General features: G+C 43.1%; 1 protein-coding gene across 2 annotated transcripts in view; it reads left to right on the forward strand.

Annotated features, from left to right (window-relative positions):
* The window catches only part of ABL2 (ABL proto-oncogene 2, non-receptor tyrosine kinase), a 112,267-nt gene extending 100,430 nt beyond the window's left edge, over positions 1–11,837 (forward strand). For both annotated transcript variants that reach the window (XM_073593370.1, XM_073593371.1), the window contains exons 10-11: positions 2,556–2,723; positions 2,875–11,837. In XM_073593370.1, the coding sequence (XP_073449471.1) occupies positions 2,556–2,723; positions 2,875–4,382 (1,676 nt within the window). In that variant the 3' untranslated portion in view covers positions 4,383–11,837. The remainder of the gene's footprint in view (positions 1–2,555; positions 2,724–2,874) is intronic.
* Positions 11,838–14,243: the final 2,406 nt, after the last annotated feature.

Here is a 14,243-nt window from a genome sequence, read left to right on the forward strand (position 1 = left end):
AACACCCAGCATCCCACACTTTATTATACTTAGTTGGGAAACCCCTGTGTTCAAATATGAGTTTTTCATAGGGTAATACCTGATTCACTAACCAAAGCCATGTATGTATGGATGGAGGTGTGGGCTGGATCCACTTAAGTGCTACAGCTTTACAGGCCATAAATAATATCTCCAGTAGCATGGTCCTAATATGTCTTGGCCATTGCTCCCAAGACAATATCTCCGTCACCTGTTGCCAGTATCTCACTATAACTGGACAGAGCCACATAACATGCGCAAAATCCACGCGCACAGGTGCTCCTAGTGCAGGCAGAGGTAGGTATACGGTGTATTGCGTGCAGTCTGACCACGGTCAGGTATGTGTGATGTAGCATATAAAGGTGTATTCATTTATTGTTGACTGCGGGAGATACAGATGGGTGGAGCTTTCCTCCTCCCAATCCTCATCAGACAAATCGGGGACAAGTTGTTGCCACTTGATGCGCACCTCCAGTGGAGCCCCATTAGTCATGGCAGAGAGTAAATGTAGATACAGAGTTGAGATAAGTCCCCTAGGTCCCTGAGATGGAAGCACTCCTATCAGTGGGTATTCAGAGAAGTCAGCGTCACAAATACAAAATTGAGTATGTAGCACATGTCGTAGTTGTAAATAACTATAACGGTAGATTGGGGCAATTCATATTTCCTTTGCAATCCCTCAAAAGAAGCCAATACATTTCCATAATAGATGTTGTTCAGAGAAACCATTCCCCTACGTTCCCAGAATCCAGAGTCCACAAATTGCTTTAAATGGAACATTGGATTGTGCCAGAGTGGAAGCGCCTCGTTAGTACCCTGAAAATTTTTAATTTTCTTGGTCTCCCTCCACACTGTACGAGCCAATGTCAATATTGGTATATGTCTTTCCCCCAGTGCGGCCATAGGTGCCTCCAGTGCTATCAACAGATGTTTGATTTTAAGGACATAGGTGGGATATGACTCAACCACTGTCGGCGTAGCCGGTCCCAACCAATCTATCAGAAGCCAAATAATAGTATAAGTAAGGCAATGCCATGCCAGCATCAGCTTTAGGGCGCTGCAGAGTGGAGAATTTAGGTTTCCGTCTATGGGTGGCCCAAATAAAGGTGATAAGTAGCGTGTCCAGGGTTTTAAAAAATGATTTAGCTACTGAGGTAGGCATGTGAGAAGTCACGTACAGACACTTAGGAGACCATTGACTAAAAGGTTAGACGTGGGATATCTATAAAGTATCTATAAAGTATAGAGACCCATTGTTGGAATGTAGTGCCAAAGCCAAATGAGAGCAGTCATAAGAAAGGGCCATTCTATTGAGAAGGCTTTCACGGTGTCTAGTGAAGCCAGCGCATAAGACTCAGGCAGAAGTTTTCTAAGTTGAGCTATTAGTTGCGTCCTGCGTATGTTAATGGAGGTAGACTGCCAGAAAGCCAGTTTGGTCTGGATGAATTATACTAAGAATGACTGCATTGAGACGTTTGGCCAGAATTTTTGTTAGTATTTTATAGTCAATATTCAATAAAGAAATTGTGCGTCGTATCGGCCAATCAGCCGGGTCCTTCTCAGGTTTAGGAATAAGGACCACCACGGCAGAGTACATCGATGGTGGCAGTCTCCACTCTCGAAACGCTGTAGAGTAGACCTGTGCCAGAACCGGGGCAAGAGTGTCCAGGTATCTGCAATATATTCCAAGAGTAGACCATCGGGACCCAAGGCCTTTCCCTTAGACACAGACGCTACTGCCTCCCTGACCTCATCTTTCGTGATATCTGCATCTAAGTCCTCCCCCTGTTCCTGACTTAATGTAGGGAATATCAAATCGGAAAGGTATGCCTCAATGTCTTGACTGGTAAATGTAAGGCTAGAGTCATACATACTTGTCTAGAAGTCGTAAAAGCAAGCAAGTATATCTCCAGCCAAACTGGCCTCCATACCGTCAGGATGTGTTATTTTATTCACTACAGAGCTACCCGACTGCTGTCTAGCCATATGGGCTTGTAACTGACTGGACTAGTTCCCACATTTAAAATATTTCTGCTGGGTATAGAATGATTTCCCTTTTGCAGCGGCAGACATATGGTCTGAATATTGATTATATGTATTTAACCTTAAGGGGGGCTTTACACTGATTCACTGTGCTTTGGCCGCAGCACAGTACCCAAGGTTTTTTATGTGGGTTAGCTGCGATTTTTCCATAGATTTCTATTATGCCCCGCAGTTTTGGTGCGTTTTCTGAAAGTGCATCAAAAGTCCTGCATGGGGGACTTTAGGTGTGCTTTCAGAAAGTGCACCAAAACTGCGGTACGTGATAGAAGTCTATTGCAAAGTGCAGCTAATCCGCACAAAATACATGGGTACGCTTCGCTGCAGCGGGGCAGTGTAAAAACATCCTGAACTTGAGGCATTATGTAAGTGAATAACACCCTATCTGTTAGGGTAAACCTGGCAGCTTTGTATAGATCTTTGCTGCAAGCGGTGAATATGCTTTTTGTTGGGGTCCTTGCAAAAACCAAATAACTGCACTGTTGATCATATTTCAGAGGTTGCTGAGGAACTGGGGCGCAATGCTGCTGCCTCCACATCATGTCAGAGTCGCCTCCCTATGCTGCCCTCAAAATGCCGCACATTGAAAAAGAAAGCCGAGAACAAAGAAAATATTGAGGGTACTGGGGATTCATCTGATAACTCAACTTCCAGCACTACACCAGGTAATGAAGGTGCTGATATGATGCACATCTTTTCTGTTTAAATTTAGTAGTTTAGTTGCCTGGGCTGTAAAGTATTAGAGAGGGAAGGATGGCCTTGATCAATTCACTCAAAAGTATTCAGTTCCTTAAATTTGATTGGTTTCCTTTCTAGGAGTTCTTCGAGGATCTCCTGTAGCCACTGGCTCTCCTGCCCTTCCCCGCAAGCAGAGGGACAAATCTCCAAGTCTTTTGGGCGATTCTAAAGAGACTACGTTTACACGTGATCGCAAGGGTGGATTCTTCAGTTCTTTTATGAAGAAGAAAAGTGCTCCACAGCCTCCAAAACGCAGCAGCTCCTTTCGTGAAATGGAGAACCAGCCTCATAAAAGGCCAGAGCTGACCGGTGAGCTGTCTGCTTTTCCACACCTTGATGGCATTGACACTCCTGCTTCTCCAGGCTCTCACAAAAGCTATGGAGGAGTATCCCAACGCAGTTTTGCAGAAGACTCAATAGCTGGAGTTGGTGGTGGCTGGACTGGAATATCTGGGTTCTTTACCCCACGTCTCATAAAAAAGACATTTGGGTTGCGGGCAGGGAAATCAGGGAGCAGCGAGGACCAGTCCAAACCTTTTCCAAGGTCCAATTCCACATCTTCCATGACTCCTGTTGTTCCTGAGCAGGACAGAATATCCATGACCCTGCCCAGAAACTGCCATCGGACTAAGGTCCAGTTGGACCGAGCTGCTTCAGTATCTTCTCAACCAGATGAGAACCAACAGGAGCTTCCAAGAACTGCATTGGACATAGCACCCCCTCAGCCAAACCGGGACAGAGTAAAACCTAAAATGCTTCCACGGACTGGAGGCAATGAACGAAATGGTGGTTTACGAACAGGTGCAGATGAGAAGTCATCACCCAGCAAACAGTCTGGTGCTGTTTCTTCTTTCCCTGCAGCTGCCCACAACCACAAAGTGCCAGTTCTCATCTCTCCATCCCCGAAGAATGCATCTACAGATGGCCAGCTGGTTGGAATGGATTCTTTAGGTCACACCTTTAAATTGCTTCAGGAACATGTCACGCCAGCTGGCTGTGAGAAGGATCGTCCTTCTCATCGCCGTCTAAAGCCAAAATGTGCACCCCCTCCTCCACCAAATCTGAGGTTCCTCCAGCAGTCGTCAGCTGATGACTCAACCCCCTCTGCATCTGCACAGCCAGTCCCTGAACGGGTGTCCAAGCCAGCCCGACCTTTGCTGCCACCTCCACCTCCAGTCACACAAGGCGGAAAGCTCTCCAATGGAGCAGCTGGAAGTGGCAGGGGTGCCCTGCGGAAGCCCAAGCAACCTGCTGAGAAAGTACCTGCAGAAAAAATAAGCAAAGAGGCCCTGTTGCAGTGTGCTGGAATGCTGTCCACTGCTCTAGCACAGCCCCAACCCAACAGCCAGCTGGTGGACACAGGCCATCAGCTTCTGGACTACTGCACTGGATATGTGGACTCTATCCCCCAAACGCGAAACAAATTTGCCTTCCGCGAGGCAGTCAGTCGCTTAGAGGTCAGCTTGCAGGAGCTGCAGGTGTCTTCTGTAGGGGGCGGGGCAGCAGCTGCTTCTCATGGCTCAAACCCTGTACTAAATAACTTGCTGTCCTGTGTACAGGAAATCAGTGATGTAGTGCAGAGGTAGCTAATCATGGTTCTGCTGACACATTCAGGAGGCATTTCTTACTGATCACCCCAAACACCATCAAATAACCACCTCTGTTGGGATGCAGTGGCCAGTGTGTGACAGTCAGATTTAGTGTTGGAGGAGTCAGTAAAAGGGTTAGACCTCTCTGCTTCTAAAGGAAATCAAATTGCTGGGAAATTTAACCAAACACTACAGTCCAGTAGAACACGTTTTTTAACACTAAAGGCACCACATTCATTTTTCTTATTTTTTTTTCATTTCTGCTTTTGCTTTCTTTTTTCTTTTACATCTCAGGTTTAAATAGTGTTCTCAGATGGAGATTTCTCCATCCTAACTGGGTCCAAAAATAAAGTGAGCGAAGAGTGGCTTTTTTTATTTTTTTAGTTTCGTTATGTACCACAGTCTTGCTGTTTGGTAGGAAAGATGGCAGTCTTTGAATGTTATGAAGGAGCCCCTGGGCATGATGTAAGCGGAATCTTTAACATGTGACAGGCTCAAATTAATTTTGTCACTTAAAGTATAACTAAAGGTAGTTTTGGATAGAGGGGAGAGGAATTGGAACACCTATCTGTTTTTATTGCTGTCTGTGTCCCTGTTAGGGAGATTCACCCTCTCTATTAGTCCTGTTTACTGCTATCATTCAAAGTGTAAGTAAAGGAAAATCTAAAATTTTGGGTTGTCCCCAGAAAAGTAATAGAGGAGAAATCTTCCAATGGGGATACTAGTTCTGGTGACCTGTGGAAAACTCCCTCAATTAGCAGGGATTTCCTCTCACTTCCTGTTTTAGATATGGGACAGGAAGCAAATTGAAAGTGAATCCCCCAAATGGGACAAAGATGGCAAAAATAAACCTTACAGGGGTTATAGCCCTACCTTACTCTATCCAAAATGAAAAATTAAATGTTTTGCCTATAGTTCTACCTTCAGTGTCTTGTTTATCAGAATTGCAGTTAGCATTGGGAGGTAAGGTATTTTTAGATGGTGGTGTTGATTAATATGGTAGAAATGGCTCACTACAACAGCCCATTCAGTGACTTTGATAAATTAATACCCATCTACATACACATTGTAGTCAGCCAGAAATCTAAGCCAAAGGGCTGTAATTTATGGACAGTCTATGGCAGTGATGGCAAACCTTGGCACCCCAGATGTTTTGGAACTACATTTCCCATGATGCTCATGCACTCTGCAGTGTAGTTAAGCATTATGGGAAAAGTAGTTCCAAAACATCTGGGGTGCCAAGGTTTGCCATCACTGGTCTATGGTGACCATTGGGCTTACTTGAACTTGTTATCCTATTCCTGGAAGGCTGCAGATTTCATAGCCCTTTGCCAAGAAACTAGTGGGACTATTAGTGTATATGGAAAAGAATGCATTATGTACAGCTATTCTTTGTTTGCACACAGTGCAAAGTACCACATTCTGCCTGGTTTTATAAAAAATATGCAATCACCCAGAAATCTTGCGAAACCCAGTTTTTCAGTGTAAAGCCAGCCATCGAAATTTCTAGAATCCCCCATCAACACAATCCGTGTTGATGGGGGGAATCCCTACCGCGGAGCCATTGTGTTTTCCCAGCAAGGAAAGCCGTCCCTGCCAGGAGAGCACAGTGATTATTGCTGGTGGCTATAACAGCCGCTAACAATAGTCGCATGTAAAATCTGACAGGCTGGTTGTAGGCAAGTTGATCGATCAACTTGGGTACATTCAGCCTGCACATACATGATTTGAACCATGGCTGACTTAAGGCAGGTTTCCCATCTTTCTCAGAAAAAAAGTTTCAGTTGGCTGTGTGTTAGTGAAGCAACAAAACAAATTCCCTGCCATATTTAATGCATGGCTTTGTATTGTAATGTTTGGAGGATAGGAGAGAAAGAAGTGGCCTGTTCTTCTGCCACAGTGCCCTTAAGTGCCCTTCTGTGTATGCAGTTTGCACCATGTAGGTATGTGGGATCTTAAGGGATGGCACAGCTAGACTGTCTAATGCCTCACTTAGCTTGGTCTTATTACAAGCCTGATTGTAGAGCTTGCATAGTTGGGGGGAAATTTACTGTAGCTTTGCTGACCCTGTAGCTTACATACACAGCAGGGCAGTAACATTTGAGGGTTAGCAGCTGTAATCCAACATTTACTACAAGGCCCTTACCCCTATAGCTTTGGCACTCAACAATGTGTTATTATATGGGCACAAAACGGGTATGAATAAATTATCCACATGTAAGACCCCCCTAAAGTATAAAGCAAACAATATCAATAGAGAATGACACACTTACAATGAAAATAACATTCTCTAAATTGAAGTAAAGTCCACTCATGTAGCATATGAAATTCATGAGATCACACAGGTTGGATAAGTTTTACACTCCAGTAGGCTGCACCACCTGATCAGGAACAAACTCTGAACACAAGGGGGCACCAACTAAGCGCAGTATTATTTGGTACTTAGTACTTAGTTGGCACCCTCTTGTGACCCTTTTTAGGTACACTATTACTATCTATCAAATTATTACAATCAAGAAACATCACAGAAAAACATGATAGAGATGCCTCTATTAGTGATTGTACAAATGTGTTGTCAGTTAATTCAGCCCGGTGATTAGCTGCTGCTTCTGCTGGTGATTTAAACCCCTTAGTAACATTAAACACTGCCTCTGGGTAGTTTTAATGATTGATCATATATAACTTTGTGGTATCAGGCAAAGGTTTAAAGTAAAAAGTGCTCTTGCTCGCTTGATGTGGAAATTCCATGTAACTGTCCCCACAAGTCATTGACATCCCAGCATGTGGGTGTGGTTAGACTATGCATTCTCTGTCCCACAATGCATCGTGACTGCCAATCCCCAACAATATGCAGTACACGTGTGAATTGGAACACTTGAACACATTCACAAGACACACTGGCAAATGCCACTCAACTCATTAGCTGTTAGTGTTTTTTTTTCTTCTTCTTCAAGATTTTGTATAGAGAAGGATATATTTAATCTCACTTGGGACGTGCTTTCTCTTTAAAGAATATTCTGCAGAATATGTATATGGACGTATTGTGGTCACGGTTATAATGTCTATAAAAGTACAGTTGAGTACAGTGGTCTGAAATGCAAATGCTCTTTCTGGGCAGTACTGGAATATTGACATAACTGGAGCCTTTGACGGAGAGATCATGTTGGAAGAAACCTGTCCGAATAGCTGTTTCCTGTCACAGCTGAGGATCTCCCATCCAGCGCTGCTGTCTGCGGTTAGCAGATTCCTGGATGCATTGCTTGTTCGGTGCAGGGCATCATGCACAGTGACAGACAGGTGCCCTTGGAGCTGACTCTTCTAAGAGTCAGTTGATGGTAGTGTCAAGCAATGGATGAGAGTCTCAGCTGTGGCAGGTTACCACTAGCCGGACAGATTAGCATAGAAACCAGCAGAGTATGTCTCTGGCTGTCTGCACTCAAGTGCTGCTTGCAAAAATAATGGGTGCATTCATTCACTAACGTGTTAATTGCATGTATTACACTATTGTGCTCACCTGCATTGGCTTTGAAATATGGGCCTAAGTTATCAAAATGTCTTGCATAGGAACCGTTTGTATTGCCCCACAGTAAACCGTTATTCATTGGTAGGTGCTATTAAATGCTTGTAAGCCTGTTCTGATGGTAAGACGGGGCTGAAATAGCTGGACCTCTTTCTTAAAATGCTCCTTATCTGGCTTCATGCTAACCTTCTTGTTTAAGGACTCTGAGTCAATGACTCTGAACAAGTATGAAGAGAAGGACTTCTGACTTTTCTTCTCATTCTCCATATATGTATATTGGGAAAAAGTAACGCCCCAAGGTCAGAATAACAGCCAATTAATTAGCATTTCTAGAAGAAAGGGTTTGAATGTAGCAGACCTCTTATTTTTTTAAAAATAGGTTTGCTCGCAGGTTGAATTTTAAAGGGTCATTCCATCTAAAAAATGACTGGCACATATCACACCCTAGCTTTTTATTTTATTTTTACCTCTCCGTCTTTCTTCCCCCTCTCTCTCTCTTATTCTTTTCTTCTTGCATTGGTGAGTTCTCATCACCACAGCTAATCCAAAGGAAGGAGTCTCTTGCTGCGTTTTTAGTTTCGTTTTTTAGCTCATGGGGTCCAAGACTGCATTTTAAAGATTGCAGCTGCTGGATGGACTTGAGTTCAGGGATATTAAGGCCTGAATTCTCAGAAGACATAAGGCACTGGTGGCTTATTCAATTTAAAAATTGCATCAGTCCTGGCCCTCTTATCTTTCCAAACAACTGAATTTATCTTATAACAGAGTTGATAGTGTATGTGCAAAGATAGGACTTAGCGAATGCACCTTTTATTTAGAACACTTTATTTTAACTTGGACAGTACCAGAGACACAGTTCTCCTCATCACACTACATATCTCCATACACTAATGGCACCTAATATTTAGGGGACCTGAATGTAACGCTGTGTGCTGTACATGCTGCGCCTGCACTCCTTTGTGAATGAACATTTGAGAACCCTTTTCATTCCCATCCTAAAGATGTGATCATCACATCCACCCGAATTTAAAATTTAAAGTGGTTGTAAACCCTCACATATACCCAGAGAAGTGAACAGCCTCAGATGATACACCAAGATTAAATAAATCCTCCTACATAAGTTTTACCTGTTTATCTGCAGCCCTCGCTTCTCTTCACCCCTTCAAATGGGCAGAAATATGTTGAAATCCTTCTTCATCTATCAGGAGCACAGAGGAAGGGGCAGAGAGGCTGCAGTTAGTGTGTGAGAGCTGATTGGAGGAAAGGAACACCCCCCCTCCATGCACAGCAGAAGTAATGTGTTGTAAATTGACAAGCTGTGTGCTGAGCTCCCTCCCTGACACAAATTTTATCTCGTGTCGGAAAAAGGTCCCAGAAGTGATTCATGCTGATAACAGAGGAATGAAGCACCAGAGAAAAAAAACACTTAGAGCTTTGGAGAGAGATAAGTAAACACTACAGATATATGTGCTTTGCTCAGATTTCATGACTGAGGTTTACAACCACTTTAGGGCTAAGAAAGTATACAATTCAATGTTTCATTTTCTATCTTACACTGGAAATGTGACAAAAGCTCAAATCCCAGTTCCCCATTACTTGGCCTTATAGGCAAGAATTTATGAACATTTGCGCCTGAGAAAAGTTGGGTAAACATGGAGATACCCATAGTAACCAGATATTTTTTCAGCTTTTTAATGACGAATATAGTTGGGCACCAACCAGCTTTACCTTTGTTATAAGTTCAGTAAATTTTCTCTCAAGGTCATGAATGTCTTCTCTGCTGACTTTTTGTACATACAATTCTCTTATTATTAGCCCAAACCCCTCATCTATGAAGTTACAGCGATGTACAGCATTCAGTATTCTTTTGCTCTGCCCATTTATTTTTGCTGTATGAGGCTGCTACACAAATTTTTGGAGGTGTCCATAGCACTAAGCTCTTGCCCACAGAACACTAAGTTTTTTTTGTTTTTTTTTTTTACATCCGTGTTGTAAGATATTTCTGTAAACCATGGTGACTTATTTGGCATAAGTTCTTTAGAATGTACACACTCTTAGCTGCTAAAGTTGGTTGCTGTGAGTTCTACTCATCATTGCTTTTGGCCCTGTGTTAAGATTAGGCTGAAAATTTTAGACGACCGTCCGTCAGATCATGTAAAAAAAACTTTTTGGTTTTGGTCTCTTACCATTCTAATATTCCTTCATATCAGAGTTGCTATTGCCACCATGTGCTTCTGTGCATGCCTTGACTTCCAATGGAAAATTGTATTATGGAGGTGCCATACTTGAATGTTCAGAAAGCTAGGGGAAATTTTTCCTCTGTGCCCTTCCTGCCTCTGAAGTTTTGCAAAAAACTTTGGACAAATCTACTTTTTGCCGTGTCTGTGGAGGGGAGTTTGTCATAGAATCTGAATCTGGTAGAAGCCAGCTTTCATAGGAGGCTAAGATCACACAGGCTCTGGAGGCAAAAAAAAGCAATCAAGGCTTTTTTGTTGTGAGGGCATTTGGCCCGTGGTTGAACAATTTGGGTAAGTACACTCCATCAGACCTATCCTTTTAAGCAGGTACCTGGAAGGAATCAGAACCATCAGCTAAGTGCCCCAGTATTTGTGCTAAGAGCTTATAGAGCCAAGCACTCTTCACCAAAAACACTTAGTTGTTTTCATGCAAATTCAGTTTAAAGAAAACCTTTGGCAAGTATGGAAAAACTGCTAATGTTAAACCAGTCTTCCCTTTCAGAACGTCCAAGAGCCCTAATGAAGTGGCTATGCAAACAGAAACATTTTGGTTCCATCCACATTGGATGTCTTTTATGGCGCTCCTAGGGGCATCTCCCGTTTTCATTTTTTCTACCTCCCCTCCATGTTGGCCTACGTGTCTATTTGTGTGAAATCCCTGGTGTTCCTGGCAGTCCCTATGCTTTCCTATTGAAAACTGACAACACTAGGAATGAGAGTACAGTATAGTAAGTTTTCTGGCCCTGCTGGGAACTAAGCCTGCTCTCCTCCATTGATTAAACTTGTGCTCACACTTTCGGTCGCTGTTTGTATAGTGATAAGCTTGCTTCTGCCTTGCTGATAGGTCACTCAGGTGCTGGGCACTGCATTGTGGAAAGTGGTATTTTCCATTGGGACAAAGAAGAGAGACTTCAAGCCAGCTCTAGGCACCACTGAAGGCAATAGACTCGTAGAAAGGCATGTGCTAACAGCTTATGCTTTTAGCAGTTTCCTCCTTGACAAGGATTTTCTTTAAGAAACCATTGTCTACCAGGTACGTCTGAAGGTTCTCATTTATCCAGGTCTTGGTATATCTAGTAGTAGTAGTAAGTTACCTTCAACTGGACTGGTTTAGTAGCTTATCCAAGCTAATGGGACTTGCATTGGAAATTAAGAACTGGCCTGGATAAGCTACAAACTTGTTTAACTTTCCAGAACAAGTCCAGTTGAATGTGACAATTTACTGCTACTAGATATTGTCTACCAGCATTCAGTATCTTCCTCCTCGGTCTTCCTCCCATTCTACCACTCAAATCATTTTGACAGTTCCAGCAATGCTTGCTAAGGATCATTACAGTCCATGCTTGACTTTAAGACCATTTGTTCTCTGGGATTTCTGGCTCTGCACACCTCTGTCACGCATCCCCCCACCATCCATAAGTGTTGTTGTTTTTTTTTTTTTTTTTTGTTTTTGTTTTTTTTTTTTTCTACAGTTCTTGTAATATATTTTGTTTATTATGTTGCTGTTTTTATTTAATTCTCACTGGTTTATTTTTTGACTGTGAACGGCTAACAGTGTTACATGTGATGTGAATGTGACCCCTTGAATGGATGCCATGTTATATATCTTTTGTTATTTTTAAGAAAAAGGACAAAAAAAAAAGAGAAAAGGATGTTGCAATATTTTATCGCAAATAAACTTGAAGCCTCTGCTTTTTTGTGGCTTGTTTCATTCTTAAATTGCATTTTTATTATGTTTTGAGTTGAAGTATCATGTAAGTGAGAAGAGCCAGTGATTGAGTAGGTGGAACGGGTCTCTTTGCAGTGCTTTAAAAACTACAATATGTATGTCAACTATTAAGAGAAAAATACTTTGTATCTGCTGATATGCTGCCCAAACTTGTTTTATTTTTTTTCTTAACCACTTGAGTTCCGGAAGGTTATGCCCCCTTTATGACCAGGCCATTTTTTGCTATTCTAGTGGGAGTGTTGATTGCCACTTCTAGCAGGCTTCCCACAAGCTTCAAAAATTGCTGAAGCCTGCTAGCAGCTTGTTTAAAGTGGCAATCAACACTCCCATTAGGATCTGTGTTCAACATTTACAAATTAAAGCTAAATGATACTTTAACCCCTCGTGGACCACCCACCTGCAGTGTACTGCGGATAGGGGGCCCATGCGTGCTTCTAGGTTTAGGGCGTCTGCACGCATTGCGCCCCCCCACCAGCCCGGACCTGCTGATCGGTTGTGTACCACCACAGAGCCCTGTGTTAACAATCAACACAGGGCTCTGTACAGAGGGAATGATCTCTATTTTACATCCCTTCAAAGCAGGGATTAGAAACTAAGAGATCTATTAGTAAAAACAGCATACTTTACACACGTTACATATAGTTGGGCACACATTTGGCCCCTTTATTGCCCCTAGATGTTAACCCGTTCGCAGCCAGTGTCATTAGTACAGTGACCGTGTGAAGTATTATCACTGATTACTGTATTAATATCACTGTTGATGCCATTAGGATCTGTGTTCAACATTTACTAAGTGGAGCTGAATGGTACCTAAAAGCTCTACAAATGTTTAGTCAAAGCTTGCTTTTCACACTGCTCTTATACAAGCTAAAGCCTGTGTGAAACGAGCCTTAGGCCTCTTTCACACGGGACGGATCAGTGATGATCCGCCCCGTGAACACCCGCTTGCTCAGCGGGGATCGCTCCGCCGATCCCCGCTGAGCAGGAAGATGACAGGTCCATCACTGCACACTGTGCAGCGACGGACCTGTCAGAGCGCCGCTCTCCCCTATGGGGGATCGGGTGATGACGGACCGTAGTGTCCGTCGTCACCCGATCTGATCCGAAAATGGATGGAAAAGTAGGGCTTTCCTCCGTTACACTTTTCGGATCGGAGCGGGTCGGATGTCAGCGGACATGTCACCGCTGACATCCGACGTTCCATAGGGATACATGTATGTCCGTTTTTCATCCGAAAACAGGAGGATGAAAAATGGACATACGGATCCCTCGTGTGAAAGAGGCCTTACAGTTTTGCATACGTTTTGATTTTTCACTGCTTTGAAAAGCACACACTTTAAATTTTAAGTATTTGCTAAAGCAAAACATTTGTGCAACTATCGTGGTTAAAGCGGTAGTAAACCCGCTTGGTCATTTTTACCTACAGGTAAGCCTATAATAAGGCTTACCAATAGGTAAAATGAATATCTCCTAAACGTGCACGGTTTAGGAGATATTCACCCTGGATGCAGCCAGTTGCGTCTCTGGCACATGCACTCTGAAGGTCTGTCATACCTTGCCGGCCCTTCAGAGCTTCGTGCCGGAACCGAGGGCTTCCATGCACAGTCACATAGCTGGAGAACGCGAACCCGGAAGAAAGACCGGGGGAAGATGTCGGATATCTCTGGTGACAGTACAGCCGGTTTACAACAGCTTTAAAAGTGGAATGCAGAGCCTGGCAGCAAAAGGTCTGAGAGCTGAGCTTAAAAAAAAAAAAAAACTGCTTTAAGCTTGCTGAAAGCTTTGCAAGTGCTTTCTATACACACTGCTTTTATACAAAGCCCTCGGGAGCAAGGTTAAAGTGTGTGTATGTTTCCATGTGAATTTTTTTTAAATAGTTAAAACTTTATTTGGTGATCCATGCACCATTGACCCAGCAACATTTTAAAATATGTTCTTCCTCTGCTCTGACACAAATGCTACTGGATTTCTGGTGTCTAGAATGTCCTAGAGCTTCATACAGCCACCCTATAGACATGAATGAGTAAAGTCAGCTGTTGCAGCTACACTCTGTTATTTGCATAAAGTAGTGCATTCGCACAGACTTTGGTGTTTGCAGTGCATTACATCCTACTTTACACAAATAGCTGTGAACTGCCTGCACCTATTCTTCTAAGTCTAAGGGCAGCTGAAAACAGCTCTAAGACATCCTAGACACCAGAACTACATAGTGCTCCCTGCTGCATGGCCTGATGTGCCCCTGTGCATTAGTCTTATGTTTGTAGACGTGGGGTCTTTACAGCAGTCTGTTTTTTTTTTTTTTTTCTTTTCCCCCTCCTGCCAGCAAGATCCTACGTATAAACATCTGCATCTACTGCTTGCAGCCACGAAGG

The sequence above is a fragment of the Aquarana catesbeiana genome, linkage group LG07 (genome assembly GCF_042186555.1).
Source record: "Aquarana catesbeiana isolate 2022-GZ linkage group LG07, ASM4218655v1, whole genome shotgun sequence".
Lineage (NCBI taxonomy): Eukaryota > Metazoa > Chordata > Amphibia > Anura > Ranidae > Aquarana > Aquarana catesbeiana.